Source organism: Pelobates fuscus, chromosome 2, assembly GCF_036172605.1.
Source record: "Pelobates fuscus isolate aPelFus1 chromosome 2, aPelFus1.pri, whole genome shotgun sequence".
In the NCBI taxonomy this organism is placed as follows: domain Eukaryota; kingdom Metazoa; phylum Chordata; class Amphibia; order Anura; family Pelobatidae; genus Pelobates; species Pelobates fuscus.
This window is the reverse complement of record NC_086318.1, coordinates 94,068,096-94,088,076: the sequence shown is the minus strand read 5'-3', so window position 1 is coordinate 94,088,076 and position 19,981 is coordinate 94,068,096. Positions and strand designations below refer to the sequence as shown.

The 19,981-nt window shown below is 37.5% G+C and overlaps 1 protein-coding gene across 1 annotated transcript in view; it reads left to right on the top strand.

Moving 5' to 3' along the window:
• The window catches only part of WWTR1 (WW domain containing transcription regulator 1), an 80,044-nt gene extending 67,003 nt beyond the window's left edge, over positions 1-13,041 (top strand). The window contains exons 4-6 of the mRNA XM_063442470.1: positions 11,393-11,526; positions 12,080-12,192; positions 12,803-13,041. Of these exons, the coding sequence (XP_063298540.1) occupies positions 11,393-11,526; positions 12,080-12,192; positions 12,803-12,984 (429 nt within the window). The 3' untranslated portion in view covers positions 12,985-13,041. The remainder of the gene's footprint in view (positions 1-11,392; positions 11,527-12,079; positions 12,193-12,802) is intronic.
• The last annotated feature ends 6,940 nt before the right edge of the window (positions 13,042-19,981 follow it).

Genomic DNA, 19,981 nt, shown 5'->3' with positions numbered 1-19,981 from the left:
GCGTATAGTAAGATGCACTGACCCAGATACACACACATATATCAATTTACATCATATTTTAGCCACCCTCCTATCTCCTTAACTTTTGGGTACAGAAGGGTGGCTTCCCTGGGGTCCAGTGGAAGCTGGATGGCCAAGGCTGATGGGAGTCTGACTTCCTCAGTCCCTCTCCTCCTCCTGTGTATGCCACCCCCTCCACCTTCCCAGCAGGGAGGAAGTGATCTCACCTCACTTCCTCCCAGCAGGCAGCATGAAAGGGGCCGGTCCGGAGCACTCATAAGGGCCAGGTGCCCCTGATTACATAAGGTGCTGCAGCACACAAGGATTGGACGCAGGCAGGGGGCCCACGTGCTGCTACTTTGGGCCCCCCAGGAGTAACTGGGCTCGGGGCAGCTGCCCCGTTTAAAGACGGCCCTGTATGGAAGGAGGCCACAAAAGGGAGAGGCACTAAAGTGTTTCATGCTGATAAGGCACTTCCTCAAGGATCGGCACAAACTGTAGGTAGAGGCGCTTCTACCTCTTATAGCCCCCTCTCTGTCAAATGTTTCCATGATGTAAAATTTGGATGGAATACAGTGGCGACTTGTTATCTTCACAATCTGTTTGTCCTATGAGTTGGACCTGGCATCATTGATCCTAACGTATAATCATGTTTTCCCAAGCTGGAATAAAAGTATTGAGTAGGTAAAGAGATGAAAGTGGCAGTGGTTGGGTTGTCTGGAGAATGTCATCTTTTTATGTTCCCACAGAACAATGGGCTATTCCAAATGTGTTGCTGTATGTTGTTATTATTATTGTCATTTATATAGCGCCAACATGTCAACAACAAATCAAACTATTACACATTTTGATAGTAATGCTAGGTTGATGAGGACCCTGCTCAAACGAGTGTTATATGAAGTGTTCTACACATATTATCATCTATGTACAAGGCATGTACCTGTGGGACCATTTGCAATGGCTCTAAGATTCAGGGGAAAAAGATAATGGGGAGAAGGAGGAATTCTGGATACAAAGTGCTGACTGTTGAGAGACATTATATTACTGTCTGTACTGTTTCTCCATATTTAGCACTTTGGCCCATCTTTCTGCAGTTTCCAAAGACAAGAAATATTCATAATGAAGCGTATAATGAAATAGAGGATACAAAATAAAACCTCTAGTAGTTGAACACAGCGTTTTCCAGGCTAATTGGAAATGTTGGACTCATGAATTGCTTATTAAATCAACTTTCGTACTATGAAGCGAGTACAGAGCACGTTTTGCTTTGACTCTGATGCCTGACGTATGACCACTGACCTCGTTTATTTTCTTCCAGCAGTGTTTTTGTACAGTTAGCTTTCCAGGAATAAGTAAGAAACACAGCCCAGCCTGACAAAGGTCAATACAAATAGATAAGTCTCTTTACAGACACCGTTTCCTTAAGTCATTTACAATGTTTCTAGACTAGCAGCCAATAGATTTAAGTTAAACTATTTGTTGTTTTTTGGCCATTGACCTATTTTTTTGGCTTTATTTAGGAACTTGTATATGCTTTGATTTAGTTTGTTTTTAGGCGTAATTGATTTTTATTTACGTGTAGATTAAACTAACTTGGGAGATTTTTCAAAATAGTCAAACTGTAATATTTCTCCATCTCAACTTAATTTCCAGATTGATTATTTTCTTTATAAAATGTGCATTGTCATTTTTCCATGGTTTTCCCATTGAATGTTCAGTGATGTTCAGTAATCAGTTTATTAAGACTATTGGTATATTCCCATAAATCCTAAACCTCTTGTATTTCAGTATTTGCAGATTAAGGTTCACTGTATCCACTGATAAGATAATGGTCCAGTGACCCGTAGCTGCCCACGATGGAGGGATTTAAAGCTCAGAACAGGCATAGGCAACCTTCGGCACTCCAAATGTTTTGGACTACACCTCCCATGATGCTTTGCTAGCATTATGGGTGTAAGAGCATTACCCCTGGCTCTGAATATTGACAAAATCAGGAGCACTGCTGAAGTGGGTTTAGAACCACTTATAGAGCATTACGCAGTCACTGTTTATTTATAATGCAGAAAAAAAGGTCATGCATCCAGATCGTATATCACAACTTTTCCTTCAGCCTAACAATTTGAGCTCAGGTTACAGGTAAGCTTTTTAAATGGGCACCCTAGGCTCATTAGATTAATAACAATTTATGCTCATTAGATTGAGCGTAACATTTTATCTGTACATTGTGCTAGCAGTTTTGCTAGGAAATGTAAAGATTAGGAGGAAAATCTATTTAAAAATCAAAGACCTAAAACAGGAGGTCCCTTTGCTCTCCACCCACAGTAATGAAAACTATGGAAACTCCCTAACCCGGCGCTTCTAGGAAACCAAGAGACATCTCCTTACACAATCAATTAACTTAATTAAAATGTGTTATAGCTATATATAAAACATCAGCGAAAGTCTGTTTTTATTGCACAGCTAGCACTTATTATTTCTGAATGGCGAGATGTAGGATTTCTATTAAGTTGAGATTTAGGTGTTATCACTCATCTGGAAACGGCCCACATAATGTTATTTCACATTTGACTAACAAGGAAGAACAGTGGCAACAAAACCAGTATGCCAACAACACTGAGAAGACTTGCCCTGTTTGGGAGATGCGTCCCAAGCAGGGCAAATCAAAGAAGACTTCGAGACAAGCGCAGGCGGATCAGAGGAGGACCAAGAGGATGGTGTTACACGAAGAGTAACACCCACAAAGCAATGTTGGAACAGAGGAAAAGTAATTAAATCTTTATATTATACATTGACTACGTCAAGTATCTTTATGATATATGTTGTGTTCAATGTACATGGGAGCGATTTTAGGCAAGTTCATTTTCCCACAACCGGTTCACTTTAAGTCTAGGTCATTAGTTTCTCATCCCTTTGTGATCTGAACTCCATGCATGATCCTTCCATATTTTATTTCAAATTTCAGAGGTATTTGTATTGAACAATTGTTATAATTTGTACTTCTTAATGAAAAGGTTCAATTTAAGGAGATTTATTAAATAAAACACAGGTACAAGGCTAAATAAGAACTAATTGCCATGGAAACCAATAGAATGGGTTGCAACATAATCATGTTGTATCCAGGATAGCACCTGATTTGCTATATTAGTCACCACGTTGTGTCTATTTGGCTCCACTAATCTGTTCCTAGTGGTAACTAGACAGAAAAATGAAGGTAGCAGTGGGAAGTACAGCAAACGTATTTACTAACGTGAGAATTATTGGGAATGCAAAGTGTATTTCAAATTTAAGCACAAAATAGTATAATTATATATATTTTAATATATTATAATTATTCAAAAATATTCAAGAAGTATATGCTTCTATTTTGGCTATTTTGCCCTACAATTTGAAATTCTCTTTGAATTTTCCGATAGTCATTTTAGTGAATCACTTTGGTAAATAAAGCACAGCTATATTTATATTATTAGGATTCATACAAAGGATAGATACGATTCCAGTAAACGGTCATCTATTCCTTGTTACGGTGCTACTGAGTCATGAAGCTTTGGGAAATGCTGTCCCATAGACTATTGAAGTACAGAAAAGCCCCCCTGTGACTATTTCATTGTAAGAACTAGGCTGTCTCCATGCTAATCCATCACTCTCGCATTGTTTGCTTTAATGTAACCTTCTCAGAAAATTGCTGATTTAGTAGTAGCTGTAGTTGCTGAGCAACTGGAATGAGGCCATTGGGTTTGGGTGCAGGGGTGTGGAATGCCAGTGCTACATTGAGTTTCTCGTCTTTTCACTTGACAGCAGCCAATGGTTGGGTTCCCAATTCTTCCAGAGGATTGACAGCTGCTGCGTAGGGAGCAGGCACACCCTGCAGAGAGAATACAAGTTTCAGGGAGTTTTCCTACCGCTGTTTGTGTTTTGCCTGGTGAAACCAAGGGACATCTCCTTAAACAACCAATTAACTTAATTAAAGTGTGCTATAGCTATATATAAAGCAGCAGCAGTGAAAGTCTATTTTTATCCCACAGCTTGCACTTACTATTTAATGAAGAGTTGTAGGCTTTTCTATTTAATTGAGATGTAGGTGTTATCATTCATCTGAAAATGTTCGACACAATGTTGTTTCACACAATTGCAAACATTTGTGACTTATTCCTTCTTTAAGGAGATTGTAGCCATTTACAGTAAACTGAGATACTGGTGTTATCTATCATTTGCAAATACTTATCGAGATGGGAATAGAAGGGGAATTTACTAGCAAACAGGGAGCAAAATGTATTGTACTTATTTTAGCAATCATTTTTTGTTCAGAATATTTAACCCCTTAAGGACACATGACATGTGTGACATGTCATGATTCCCTTTTATTCCAGAAGTTTGGTCCTTAAGGGGTTAAATAAAGAACGTACAGATTGAACATTTTGCATGGAATAATATATAAGGGGAAATGGAAACTTGGCATGTAAGGGAAATAAAAAATAAACAAGACACATATGTCTTAGTACACTGTCATATTCTAGTGTTCTCATATTTTTTTTTATTTGACTGACACATGTTTGAAATTGATAGGTTGCTGATGTCACGACATCTGCAACAAATATATAGACATACATAAATATATAATAAAAATACATACAATTGCGAGTATGTGTCTGTGTTTGTGAACATGTGTCTACGTTTTATTGCATTTGCCAGACAAGCCTTAGAGCTGTCACGTTGTATAATGCAAGCAGGGGCATAACATGAGTCCCATAAAATCTTCTCACATGACACTTCAACGATCTGTTTTCAACTTTAGAAAGGGATTTTTTTTTTAAGTCAGGACATATAACAACTGAGAGGGCTGTTCACTAAAGTGTTAATTTAAAGTAAATTTTAGAACAAAATAGCTGAATGGGAAATTTTAAAGTTTTGAATACAAATAACATAGTGCCCTTCTAACTAGTAAGGTTACATTCCTCCATTCTGTGAAGGAGAAAGGTGATTTTACTTACCTTTTACCCCTCTTTGGCTGAGATCATCAACATTGATGATATCAGCCAATCCAGTTGCTTTTCCGTAGGAGAGCAAAGGGAAGCTAGTGCACATTCAAAACGACATGCTGCACCAATCCAATGATCTCTGTGATTGTGCACCCTACAGCAGCCACCTGTGCCACGTTATAGTAGATTTAGCCCTGATTATGACACAAAAGCCAAATTCAATATTTAGAAACGTTTTGTGTAGTGATTTCGTCAATGTAGATCATTTTACGTAGATTGCATTTGTTTTTTAGATTAAAACAATATAAAAACGTATAAGCAACAAAAATACTGCTATAAAAGAAACACTAAAGTTGTCACCGCAAAAGGGTCAGCCATGTCACTCTTTGTGTCCTTTGATAATGGATATTTTGGTGGAGGTTTCAGCCCATCTGAATCCCAGCTGCTGCAAATCCTTAAATAGATAGTTAAGAACTAGTTGGAACTTGTAAAGACATCCATAGCGTTTTAATCGGATACATTCAGAATTTGATGACGCAGAGCGACGTTCCTAAGCTTGTTCTGTTATTATTGGTTCAAAGCAGTAATAATTTAAACACTGAAAAAAAAATACACGTTGCGTGTGTAGCGGCAATCCTTCATTTTCTAGTTTATCTAATACTAAAGATTAGGATTAAAATAGTACAGTTGTAATTTCAGTAATTGGCTGCGTGTCTGCTTTTGGTTCTGCTCTTAAAGGAAATTGAATGCTTTGAGAAAGAAAACAATTATTCTTCTATTCACAGGAGCTTCTTTGATAGATATAAGTTTGTGTCACTGAGAAAATTAAACACAAATGGATGAAATAGAAGTATTGTAAAAGGGAGATTTAAATAGCACTACTATGGTACTATATAGGATGAATATTGAGAGAGACTTGATTTAAATAGGTAGCAGTTTACCATACACGATGAGTATCAAGAGGGGCTCGGCTTTAAAATACACAGTTTATTATATAGTGTGAATATGGTGAGCAACTGGCTGTTTACTACATAAGCTGAATATGGAGAGCAGCTGGGATTTAAAATATATCCGTTTACTATATAGGGTGAATAATGAAAGGGGCTGGGATTTAAAAACATAGCAGTTCTCTACATGGTAGGTGGATATTGAAAGGGGTTAGGTTTTAAAAGATACCAGTTTTACTCTGTGGGTCACTGAGTATTGAAGAGATGGATAAGATTTTTAAATGTGTTGAAAAACTGAACTAGTCAACTAATCCCCTTCCTTTATAGTAGTGTATCACCGCTTTGCATCACATGCGCAGCCCTCCCAAACTCTCCGTATATAGACTATAATTTATATAATAGTATGTACACCTGGCATTCTTGTCTTCACTTTAGGATATTTTGCCCTTTTGTCTTTTATGGAATTACAGCATATTCTTTTTTTCATTAGACTGTAAGATTATAATCTTGTTTGAGTTTGGCTCTCATACTTAATTTTTTTTTGTCTACATAATCTTTTCATGGATTACTAGTCGTATGTTTATCTATCCATTATTCCGTATTTTGTGACTCAAAACTGTCACATCGTGCTTTATGGCGTGAGGCCCATCTCTAGATTCATGAATATATTTGTACATGCTACTGCCAACCATGAGAGGGTTGGCCGGTTGGGGGAGGATGTTGTGGTCACTAGCATCGAGTGGTTATGGGTTGCATCCTCATACTATTCTTCTAAGGATTGCAGTTTCAGGCATAGGCTGATTGCCAAAAATCTAAATGTCTCTATTAAAGCTATTGTACACATATGTAGATGTTATATATTCTAGCATACTTTATGTCCATTTTAGTTTTAAATGCAAGTAGATACCAAACATAAACTGAAATCAAGTTGACTGCTTGGTAGTTTGCATGACAAGTCTTGTTATTATTTGGTAATTGATCAGTGCTTCAGGCTAGGATCTTAGTATTACTTATCCTATAATGGAATAGCTCTTGATACCCTAATGTACACCCTCCAGCTATATTGCTGCTTGCAGGGTACTATTCTCAAAGGTCTCCAGCAGAGTGTCTACCTATAGACTGTCATCAGCCTGATAAGATTACTTGTAAGTAATAGTTTCCCTGTTGTCTTGTTGTCTGCATGTGGCAACTAAGAAATTCAATGACAGTTCATTGAAGTGAATTTGCTTCAAGGGACAGTTCTTCAAACCACAATTATTTGGCAGATCCATGATAATGATCACCATTTACTCTACTAAATAATACGGGATAAAATATTAATTTTCTATCTTCTTAAACTGGAAATTATCTGTTGGATTTTTTTTATTGTATTTTAGTCTGATTGTAGGTATCTCGTGGCCTCTTTATCCGAAGTATGATTGATTTTCTCTTCGTACAGCTTTATGTACCATATTGATTGTTTTATGTACTTGAATAATTATTTTTACTTACCCCTAAAATGCATTTTTTTTTATTAACTACATAACTAAGTCACAGTGAGAGCAGGAAAAATAGCCAAGATATTTAACCAAATAGAGAACTAATTGTTAACCATTAATAGCCTCTTGACAATTGGGTAAATCTCTGTAAAGGTTCCTACTATCATCAAAGCGATTTTATTTTGTCATGCAATGCCTTACTTATTTACTCTTCTTTATGGTGAATGAGCAAGCAGGAGATTAAACATGAGCAGGCCATCATTATGACCTAGAATCTGAGAGTAGAAGCAGGCCTTATTGACCCTGAAGGGGTTAACAGAGCTTCAGTAGAGTTTTGGCATTTAGTGAAATTGAAGAGCAGATAGGTACACGTGCAGTCTGCGTCTCGTGCCTTGCTTTGGTTCCTCCCGAAGCATGATTCATATTTCTTCCTTGTTCCTCAAGGTTGAGTGTGATATACCTTGAATGACGCTCACCCACCCAATGGCTCTGGGTCGATTGGCCAACGTAATTATGGAATCTAGGTCTGGCCCTTTGTCATTAATATATATTATTTGTATAAAATGAATAATTAACATCAGGAAATCATGCTATTACGCCAGCATGAAAGAAGACTGGCGTGTCTTACCAGAAATTACTAACTGTATAACATGAGATTATTATAATATTTTTAAACGGCTCATATATTCTGCTAAGGTAGTTTTTAATTAATCCGTAGAGTACCAAAGGGGTAATAAGACTATCCAATCGTGGTGCTTTACCCTACCCCCTGCCAAGAAAAGAGAAACTAAAATCACTTTGACTTGTAAAGCAGAACTATATCATGGTTTTGCAACTTGCAGTAACTATAACTTGAATTGAGAGCAACTTTTTGTTTTGTGTTTGCTAATGAGTTGTCTAATTTTGCCTGTTTACAAGGCCAGATTAATTAAGAGATGTAGACAAAATCTTCAGTTTAGAGTTTAGACTATCTCAATATTGTCCATTTCATCTAGTTTGGTCTAATTGTGCAAATTGGTTGCCAAGTCATAGCAACTCTATGTGTAGGAAAAAGACCTCACGGGCTAAAATCAAAGCAGTTAATAGTTGTCTGGCCACACTGTAAAAAGTATAAGCACAATACTTGAATGGGATCGGTGTATTAACCCTTAAAGGATCAATGTGAATCTATGTATACCATCATAAAACTATATTCCATAATGGAAACCACAATTAATTATCACAAGGAGAAGTAGATTGGCAACAAAACAGGACATTTAATGCTGGCATCAGGTCCTTAGTGTACAGACTGTATTGATGACAAAGTGTAACATTTGGTCTTTAAGGGATTAATACACAATGTGCAAGGCCGACTTGTTTTGTTCCCTTGAAATCTGTTTGGTTTAATAATTTAAAAAAACTAAACGCTTTTTACACCCGTTTCAGTGCTGAACCACTCAGTTTAGGCACATTTTGCTTCTTTTAAACAAATATTCGTGGCATTCGTGGATATTTATTGAACTAATTTTATACCGTGACAATGCACAAGGTATTTTTTATTAGATTTTCCATCTGTTTTCCAACAAGATCAGTCAAGTAATTTCTCCTGACAGTCAAAAGAGAACTTTAAGAGCAGTGAAATAGTTACTCAATATACCAGGAAGTAAATATTAAAACGGGAGAAAAAAAATCCCTCCCCAGCCTGTGGAAGCACTTGCTGTTCAAATGATCTTACTTCTGACGTGTGCCAAATACTTTGCACATATATATTTGTGCTAAATAAATCAGTTTTTAATTTTAGGGGTGGTGCAAGGGTTGGGTAAATAAGCTCTTAGGACCTTGCCCCACATGGTTTGTTTTTAAAATTATAAATCCAAGCCAAGTCACCAATTTTATAAAAGAACATCTGGTCTAAATATTATTATTTTCTGACTGTCTTAGATTTGTTTAAGTAAAAGCTTGAATCCAGTTCTCAATCTTTTAACGTGACTGATAGTACAAGAGCAAAGCTTCCCAACCTTTTATACTGACATTTGTATCTTTACAAAAGGAAGGTTTTCAAAAGAACACTAGAAAATAAGTAAACCAAATACTGTACCTAATATAATAATATTAAAGGGACACTATAGGCCGAGACAACTTCAGCTCATTTTAGAGAAACTACAATGTTTTCATTGCAGTATTAAGACAGCCTCTTGTGGCTGACTACCAGACAGCTGCTAAAGGCGCTTCTGGTATCTTAATAGATTCTAGGTCCTCTAAGTGACACTGGACGTCCTCAAGCTCTGCATGAGCACATCCAGCGCCAGTGGAATCCCCATAGGATGGTCCCATGCTCCGATCCTCCAGTCCCCCAATGTAAAGAAGGTAGGGATATTGTCCCTGCATGCCAGAGTGTGCACAGTCCCATTATCTGTAGCCAGTAAGGTTCCAAGGGGTCCCCAACGGTAGGCCACCCCTGCGGTTCTCAGCTGGGATGCGAAAGGAGCTATGGATTTGCGCCATGGGAGTGTGGCCCTTGTGAGGTCTTGGAAGAAGGAGAGAGATGCACCTTCTAAGGCCAATGGTGCTCTGCCTTTCAGGGCCTGCATGATTTGAGTTTTGTCCTGATAGGACATGCATCAGAGTATGACAATCCTTATCCGGTCAGGCTGTGATCTGGTGGAGCCACCCATACAATAGAGCCCTTTGATGGACAGCTTCTTAGCGATAATTTGTCGCTTGAGATTGTGGCTGGGACACTGCATATCTTAATATGATTGCGGCGTTGCTTGTCTTCAAAGGCAGTCATTCTGAGTGACAGGGCTGACTGATGTATTTGGAGCTGTTTTATAGATTCTTTAGTAGTAGAGAGATCCGTGCGGATGTCCTCCTCGGACCCTGCACTCTGTCTGTAACTGCCTGTAGGTTAGTGTTGATGAGTGTCAGGTCTGTGGCCCATACCTTTTGTGTGTCTGAAAGGTCATCTTTAGTTGTGGGTGCTGAGCCGTCATAAGCCTCTGGTGATGGAGCCGGGCAGATCTGAGGATCGTGTGTGGTCACAGCCTCCTTGCCTTCCACCCAAGCGGTCAGAGGTGTATTCCGTGGGGCATCTGCAGGAGTCAGTCTGGGCTGTGCAAGCCACTGGAGCATGGAGCCTATGGTTTCGGGGATCGATGCAGCATTTGGTTTCGGGGATCGATGTCCCTTGGCTGGCTTACGGTCTTCCCAGGTAGGTGATGTGTTTAGAGTGCTCTGAATGCTTTCCTCCGCGATACCCTGTACTAGTGCCTCCAAGCCCTGGATTGGCGGTGCGTCGTAGGCCCTGATCTTGCACCTCAGCTTGGGCTACTTGGTGGGCTGAAAGAATGGCATCGACAGGTGTGTTTTGCCTCCGAGATTCTGGATCTATGCTTTGTGGGGCTTGATGGGTTTGTGGGGTGCAGATATTTGGCGAGAATTACGACAGTTGTGAGGAGCTGATAGAAATGGCGTCTGACCTGGTTGATTGCAAGCTCTGCCCCCCCCCCCCCAGGGTTGCTCAGTATTGAACACAAAGTGAATTAAAAGTGAACTTCAAGCCAAATTGAAAACATAGCTGAATTAAAAAATAAATAAAAAAAAATGCAATTCAATTTTAATTATTCATGACAATTCTCACTTTATTGAATAACCCTGTCAATTTTTTCTGTTTGCTAAACAGTAAAATTAATAGCATATCCGTGGCTAGTATGCATAAGATTAAAAAAAATTGCCAACTTGACAAATTTGACTTTTAATTTTCAATATGGTAATATTATTGCCAATTCACCGTTTATTGAGTGACCCTCTAAGCAAACCCCAATCAGGTATAGAACCTCCATTTAGAACCTCATCCATAAACGTCCTAGCGTTAGAATGGCATTTTGTATATAGTAGCACACTTATAACAAAAGTTCGTCAAATGTATTGTTTTTAGGGTATTAGCCCCTGTGCCTTATTATTTCTTATTTGTGCCCACAAAATGTCTTACCTTCTACTCTTCTTTCTCCAGGAAGCTGCATTATGCCGACAACTTCCTGTGGACTCTGAAAACATGGCTCCTGTTCAGACCTCAGTGAGCCCACCTGCCATGCCTCAGGAAATCCGATCTATAACAAACAATGGATCTGACCCTTTCCTCAACAGGCAAGTTACTTTAAACAGTCTTTATGTTATTTAGAAAACTTGTTATAATATTCTGCAAACCCAAAAGCAATACTGTTTTATTTTTTCCCCTCAATGTGGGGCATCTTATATAATGACATTTATTTAATGTTCCGGTGCTGGTTAATTGTGTTTGGTGCGCATGTTTTCCCGTGCACAGTTCTTCATCTCTAAATACAGTACAGGTTTCAGTGCACAAGTCTGACATACTATTCAATACCACTGTCATATAAAACCAGCTATTTTATTTTTTGCTTTATGTATTTGTCCATGATTTCACTAGTTCAGTATCACTCCTTCACTGTCGAACAGTGGATCCCAACCCAGTCCTCAAGTATCCCCTAACAGTTCAGGATTTAGGAATTACCCAGTTGTGTCTAAGGTGTCCAGTCTAAGGTGTTTTTAGAAAGGAAAAAAAAAACACTTTAGACACAACAGGGTCCTCAGGGTACCTGAGGACTGGGTTGGGAACCCCTGCTTTAGAAGAACTACCATGTGTGCAAGTTTAATTTTTGGCTTTTCATTTTTTTATTAGTGGGCCATATCACTCCAGAGAACAAAGCACGGACAGCGGACTAGGTCTGGGGTGTTACAGCATACCGACAACACCTGAAGATTTCCTAAATAATATGGAAGAAATGGAAACAGGTATTTACTTGATTAGCAATGAGAGACGTATAATCTAGCATTAAGATATATTAGTAAGTGATAAATACAAGTTATCTATTTTCGGTTGTCTGATTATTGATCGTAAACGAATGTCAATCACTGGCATATATCACCAGACTATACCATACAGTTGTGGAAACCATTTACGTCTGTATGTATAATTTCTTACAGTCTTGTTTCCCTGGAGATGGAGTATTCCTTATAGCATAAGGAATACAAATCGGTAATACTAACACTCTATTGTTCCTATCCCTGCTTGTATTAATGTCCAACCATTTGGTGCAAAATGAAGTTAAAAAAATGAAAGATTTACTCACCTTTTTCCAGCGACAATGCTGAATCAATGCTTTCCTGTGGGGCTCCCGCATCACGTGACAGAGCTTTACACAGTCAGTGCGGCAAAAGCGCCCTACCTGGCCTTACATAATCATGTTTTTCTTTGTTTAAAAAAAAAAAAACCTGTTGGGGTACCGCTGCTCATGTCATTAGGTTTTTGTATTTTTCTGCTCTACTGTCTGAACATAATTTATGAGATCGGTCTAGTAATATTTTATGTTTTAATGTAGAATATCGTTTTCTTTTTGTGCAGGCGAGATTTTGGTCCAGCCAACTTTGAATATGAACCAACAAACACGTTTTCCAGATTTTCTCGATGCTCTGCCAGGAACAAACGTCGACTTGGGAACCCTAGAGTCTGAAGATTTGATTCCTAGTCTCAATGACGTGGAGTGCGTGCTGAACAAAAATGACACCTACCTAACCTGGCTGTAGTCTGCTCTCGGGATGCCTTGTATTTTTTTCCTTTTTTCTTTTTTTTTTTTCCTTTTTTTCATAACCAAGCTTTACTTCCATCTGGGAATTTTCTGATGAGCCTCAGTATGGGTTCATCGTTCACAAAGCTGCCTTTTAGACTTGACTTATAATACAGCAAAATTGTATTGCTCTTTGTTTGGATTGTATGTACTTGTATTTTACTACTTTACTAAGGGCAAGCTCAAGAGATGGGCCTTATCAGCTACTATTAACAAAATTGTTTCACATTTATACAACGTGAGGCACCGATGCTGGTGATATTTTTGCATCCTGTTGTGCAGATGGGTTTGGTTTTGAAATAGAGCTTAGACTATGAGTTACAAGCACAGATATACAATGCACCTGTGCAACATATGTACACTATATTTATAACTAAAGATCCTAATGCATTTTAACCTCTTTTAATATAAGCTTTACAAATCATTGTAATATTAGAATGTTTGTGCTGGGAATAGGTTGACAAGTAGTTTTAAAGCCAAGCTACCTAGATTTTATTTTCCTTTTTTTTTTTTTTTTTTTGCAGAAGCACAAACACTACGTTTATAGTTGTCTTTCAGTATATTACTGTATTGCTTTTAGAAATACTTCCAATTTGAAAGTAGCATTGAGTTCACTACTAGTTATACACTACAATATTATAGCAATGACCAGATTGGTACCAACAACATTTTTTTGTTTTTTTGTAAACAATGTGATTACACTTTTTTATTTACTGTTTTATTTTTTTTCTATGCATATTAGATTTTATTGTTTATTTTACTAAGCACTATAATTTTTTTGTAACTAATTGTAACTGACAACATTTTTGATACACAAAAGCAACTGCATCTGTAAAACTATCAAAGGGAGTATTTTAGAGAAAAAAAAACAAAAACAATATTTTCAAGGATAGGTTTACTGAAAGCATGAAAACATGCTGTATGTTTAAAAAAAAAAAAAAAGGTGTTTTAAAAATGTAATCCATTTATATATAGTATCGGGATCCTTTTTGCCATTTATCCCCAGGGAGTACTTATATTCTATTAAATCGTAAAAAGAACCTCTTTTTATCCTGCTTTTCAACTGTAAGATATGAATCTGTTTCTACAGTTGAAGCGAAGTAGATACATATATATCACATATTAATATCTTTTTTTATTACCTTTAAAGAATTCTGTTTTGGGTGATGCGGGACTGACTAAGCATTTAAAGCTCCAATGAAACAATCAAAGATGCAAATGACGTCCCAAAATACTTGTGTTTTTAATCCATATATTTATATTGTTTAATTTTCTGAGTAAAATTCATTTGTTTTGTGAAAGGCATTATTGATCAAATTCTCTTGATGTAACCCTATGTAATCCACAAGAGATATATTTTGCACTTAGGGTAGGTATATAGCAGGGGGAAAATGACCTGTAGCTCGCTAGCTGTTGACAAACTTTTAACTCAAAGGATTATTGAAACTAATGTTCACCAACAGCTGTAGAGCTGCTAGTTGAAAGACCCCCCCAACCCCCTTGCCCATACTTAGTTTGGGATTCCCTGTGGGGTCTTACATTGCACCTGTTTATCTGGTAGCTCAGAGCTCCTTCTGTTTTACTTTGGACAAATGAAGAATGGTTAAAATGATAAATATGCATAGGGAGGAAACTGGTTGATCTTGGTAGGGGTTCACTGATATGGGTACAGAACAATTGGAACATACGTAGCTGCCATCACCAAATGGTGGTGGGACACTAGAATAGGTCGATATCCAATCTGTAGTTTTTCAGCTGTTGTGGAGAAACTATTCCAACCATGCTTGGGAACATACATATCATGGGAGGTGTTGGCCAAGGGCTTAAAAAGCAATATGCTAGACTGGACTAACTATCTGTATCATAATGTACACTGCTTACTCATAGCTATCTTCAGGGAATGAGTGTTACATTCAAAAGCAACCTAAGTAAGCAGTTCATTGGGCAAACAGTGAGGCATTCTAATCACAGCAGCATTTGGTGTAGGACGTATATTGAATACGTGGAACATTCTGTATACCTATACAATGAAACCCAGGGTATCATGTCTGCTACTTATATCAGTTTATAGAAATGTTAGAGTAGTGATAGGATACTTGTAGACGTCACCAGATGTGGAAAATGTCATCTTTTATGATGCATTTCCAGCTTAGTGGTCGGCGATGAATTATGGGATTTGAAGTTGTAGAACATTCGGTGGATGCCTTTCGGTCACTGCTGATTAGAAGGTAGAGAGCATAGTGTAATATATTCATGGTGATTACAGAATTAGGTATTAAGCATGAATTTGCCAAGTAAAGACAGTGTTAAGGAGAACACTAATCAGTCTTGTAAAGTGGAATGCAGCCATAGAGTAACAGAGACGGAGTATTTGAATTGATAAGTCAATTCCTGGCATTTTACTTTGTAGTTTGACATGGCGCTACATGAAACTACATTTTCTTTTTTAGGTTTTTCTATGATATTTTCTAACAATTTAAAACGTATTTTTTACAGCGTTTTTCTTTTTATGTCCAACCTTCATGAACACCAGGAATTACGTGTTTAAAAGGTTTGCAGCACATGGAAGTTATATATTCTTTACTATAGGTCTACATGCAAAGGAACATTTATAGGTCTGCAATATCAGAAGTGTTAAAAAAAAAGTTACGAGTAAATTTACACTGTGTTTGGCACGAGCTTAAATGCAGCCTGTCAGGTTTCTTTTAATCGGCCTATGTGAGAAAGAGAGACAGTACTGCCTTGACAACCAATCAACAGAACTATAAACATGTCATGCAGCAACCAAAGAGAAGCCCCACTGCCCTAAACAAATATACACGAGGGAACTATTGGCATAACAACAATATCTTCAGTTTGTAACTCCACTTCTCTCAGTGCAAGGTCAGGGAGAATCCATAAATGGCATGTGGGCTTAGGCAAAAGGTGGAACCGCATGTGTTAAACTACAACTCACATTATATTCAAGCAGTTTAAAGGAACACAGTCATGAATAAGAAATATAGGTGAATCTTTTAAGTGATGTGCAACATGATGGTAGTGTTGCTCAATAGTTTTTAATGTTCTTTATATATATTTGAACCCGTCCTCAAACAATGTATTTGATAGCTACTTTAGTTAAAGGGACACACGGTGTCCCTTTAAGTGGTCTGAGTGCGATGTCCCTGCAGTGTAAAACATTGCGGTTCTGCAGAATGGCAATGTTTACATTGCAGGGTTTAAACGCCTCTGGTGGCGTTCTTCTATTTCAATCTGTCTGGCTCAGTGCGGCTTTTTGCCGCACATGTGCACCAGTCTCCGCATTGGATTGGCTGAGATTATCTATTGTGATGCTGTTATTAAAGGAATTGGAGGAAATTATTTTATTCTTCATTAAGAAGGTTAATAGATTTTAAGGGTTTCATAATAATAGCTTTCTACCTTAGAGGAAAGTCTATTAGCTTACATTACAAATACGTGTACAACAAAACCGTAAGATATATATTTTTTTAGCTCATGCAAAGGGGTAAATACAAATAATATAGACAAATGAAATAAACTGCATTGTTTGAATTTTCGAATGTGCAGCTACATTAAGCAATATCACTACATAACATGATGTGTGTAAACATGCATCTGTTTAACCCCTTAAGGACACATGACATGTGTGACATGTCATGATTCCCTTTTATTCCAGAAGTTTGGTCCTTAAGGGGTTAAAACACATTTTATAATTATCATTTAGTTCATCAACCGCTGGAAATCTATACCTTAATTCACTGTCATGCTTGTGAGTGTACATACATTTTTACATACTTGTAGCATATTTATTACAGTACGATTACATATGCACCAATTCCCCCTATTGCACTTTTTGAAATATTCAGTCTCCTGACTTCAATCCTAGCATCCTATGACATGATTCGCAAACCTGCAACTTTCCCGGCATTTTAACGGCAATGCTCTAGTTGCCGTACAACATTTACATGTGAATCCTGTGTAATCGATTTTTCTGTTTGTTTGTTTTTTCACCGACTTTCAAAGAAACTGTTTATGTGCATGATCTTTAGGGGGGTGTTATTTTACTGTAGGTTCTAGAGATGTGAAGAGTTAATTATTGGTTTATTACATATGCATGGAATATTTGTAAGGAATGACGCAGGCAAGTGGTAGTGTAAATTATCATCTATACCAGCATTGCATGTTAAACTTTTCTTTGTTTGCCAGGGTTGGGATTATTGGCCTCAGAGTTGTGAGAGTAGTAGTCCAATCGCAGCTGGTTTATATTTCATATGCTGTATTGAGGGCATAAGTACAGGGGGAGCCTTGAAAGTGACGGAGGCATAAACGTGTTTTACTTAGGATATATAAAAAGCCAAGCATTCAGATAGCCTGGAGTACATTCTTTTCAGGTTTGGTGTGTTAAATAAAAACAGTTTAATAGTTTTTCCACTAAGCAATGAATCGTGGGGATTCGACAAACACATTTTAAAAAGTGTAGGCCAAATCAACTGAGCTGGAATTATTTTAAGAAAATGCTCATCTGGGGATGATTATGGAAATGGTATATTAAAGAGGCATATCATATATTTATGTAACATGTGGTCAAATTCTCTCTTCAGCTGAGTAGAACAATTAGGTATTTCTAAAGATGATCATGTCTGTGTTTTTAGTAACCGTTTGAAGACACTTGAGATCCAATAGAGTTGGAAGCTCTAGTACAAAAATATTTAGTTCTGGTGGCCCAGATTTTTGAACTGCATTTTTCAACCAGCCATGGGGTTCTGGTAGATCTGCAATGCTTTTCACTCAGACTATAGTTTATAGCTACTGGTGATTTATGAATTGCCCAACATTTTACAACATACTAGAGTATGAAGAAAAGAAAATAGTTCAACAGCATTGAACTGCCACAAACCCACAGAAACAGTTTGTACTTGATCCAAATTAATCCTTTCTCTATGATTAAGGATGCCTCCACGCTCATTGCCAAGGGGTTGTCAGCGATGCAGTTCTCATGGATCTACAATGATACTGGGTACAAGTTAACTGCAAGCATGTATTTTTTTTTTTTTAATGACACATTATTAGCCAATTCCTTTGCAGTCGTGTTAATTGGTCTATGGATAAATTATTGTTCTGCATACACTTTGCTGAGTCATCTTCTGTGATCTATCCGAATACACTGATATGTAATGGAAATTTTGGAACTGATAAACACTAAATGGGGCATATTGCTAAAATGGGTTTAGTAAACAAGTGCAAGTTTTAAGTAGCAGTATTGTGCAGCCCTATGGCGATTGACACTAGGACTGTGCAGCCTTCTTTAATTTATCTTTCTATGTTATAACTACATGAAATTGTTTTGTTTCTTTGCAAAACGGAAATTTTAGACTATGCTCCATTATTTTATAACTCATTTGTAGATATTAGTTTTATGTTGAAATGTTATGCATATGGACGTATGCATCTTAAAAAGATGATCAAATGTTTGAGGGAAGTGTGAAGTGGAATGAAGATCAAATACTCATTGTATTTCCATGTATCATTTTATTGAACTTGATTGCTGGCTCTGTTCTTTTTGGTTTGAGCAACTATGCAATAAAACTTCCAGAAAGTATTCACATACTGTTAATCTTGTTATCTTTGAGTTTATATTCCTTTGATTGGCAAACACATGATTGTTTTTCATTAATTCATATGTATTGTTTTGTTAGTGGGGAATCTGCTTGCAAGTTTATACCATTTTCCTCCAATCCAAGGTAAACCAATATAGCCATTAAATGGACACATATCCAGCGCCGGGCTCCCTCCTCACTGAGGACTCTCCTCTTCCTTCCGACGTCATCGGCTGAATGTGCATGCGCAGCAAGAGCCGCACGCGCATTCAGTCAGTCCATAGGAAAGCATTCTGAATGCTTTCCTATGGACGCTGGCATCTTCTCACTGTGAAAATCACAGTGAGAAGCGCGATAGCCACTGAGACAGCCACTAGAAGCTGGATTAACCCATATGTTAACAAAGCAGTTTCTCTGAAACTGCTATGTTTACAGCAGGCAGGGTTAACTAGATGGCCCTGGCACCCAGACCACTCCATTAAGCTGAAGTGGTCTGGGTTCCTATAGTGGTCCTTTAATGAAGCAGTTTTGGTGTACGGACCATGTTCCTGCAGTCTCACGGCTTAATTCTCTGCCATTCAGGAGTTAAATCACTTTGTTTATGCAGCCCTAGTCATACCTCCTTACATGTGACTTGTGGGGATATTTATGGGATAATAATAGTAAACAGTTGAGAATTGCCCACTATTTCAATTCTCAGATCCCAAAGATCGTTATCATGTAAGTGAAATGTATTCAATAAAAATCACAATTTGTTATAAAAATAGATACAATTTATTGTGACAAATTAAATCAACTCACTTCAACTCCGACTCTTTGACTTAGCCCCTCTCTTCCCTTTGTCTTAACTTTTTAAAGGGAAAATTCTCTGTTCGTCACTAGGTGATAGACCAATAGCAAACTGGAGGTGTGGTTACCTTCCAGATAGCAATTTAAGTATTTGGTCTATAGAGGGCAGTCTCGTCCCACTAAACTTTCCTATCCAGGAAACAGTTAACTTTTCCTGATGACGATTTTGACGTAATTTGGCTTATCTATATGGTTGCCATAATTTTAAGTTTACTTGTCAGTTCAAAGAGTTTGCCTCAGTCTTTGTGTCTCCAATTCCTGCTGTAATTTCTAATATGACAGTTCGTAAACTAAGTTTCACCTTAAACTTACAATGGGACCTTGTAAAATATTGAAAGTAAAATTTAATTATTTAATCTTCTCTGTCACAAGTGTCTGGGTTTAGAATTATTTCTATTCCATTAACATTTAGACAGTTTTCCATCCCCATTCTCATTTCTTATCACTTGGTTTGTATATACAAACATTGCTAAGCTCCCAGCTCAGTAGTTAACGTTACAGAAAGGATAG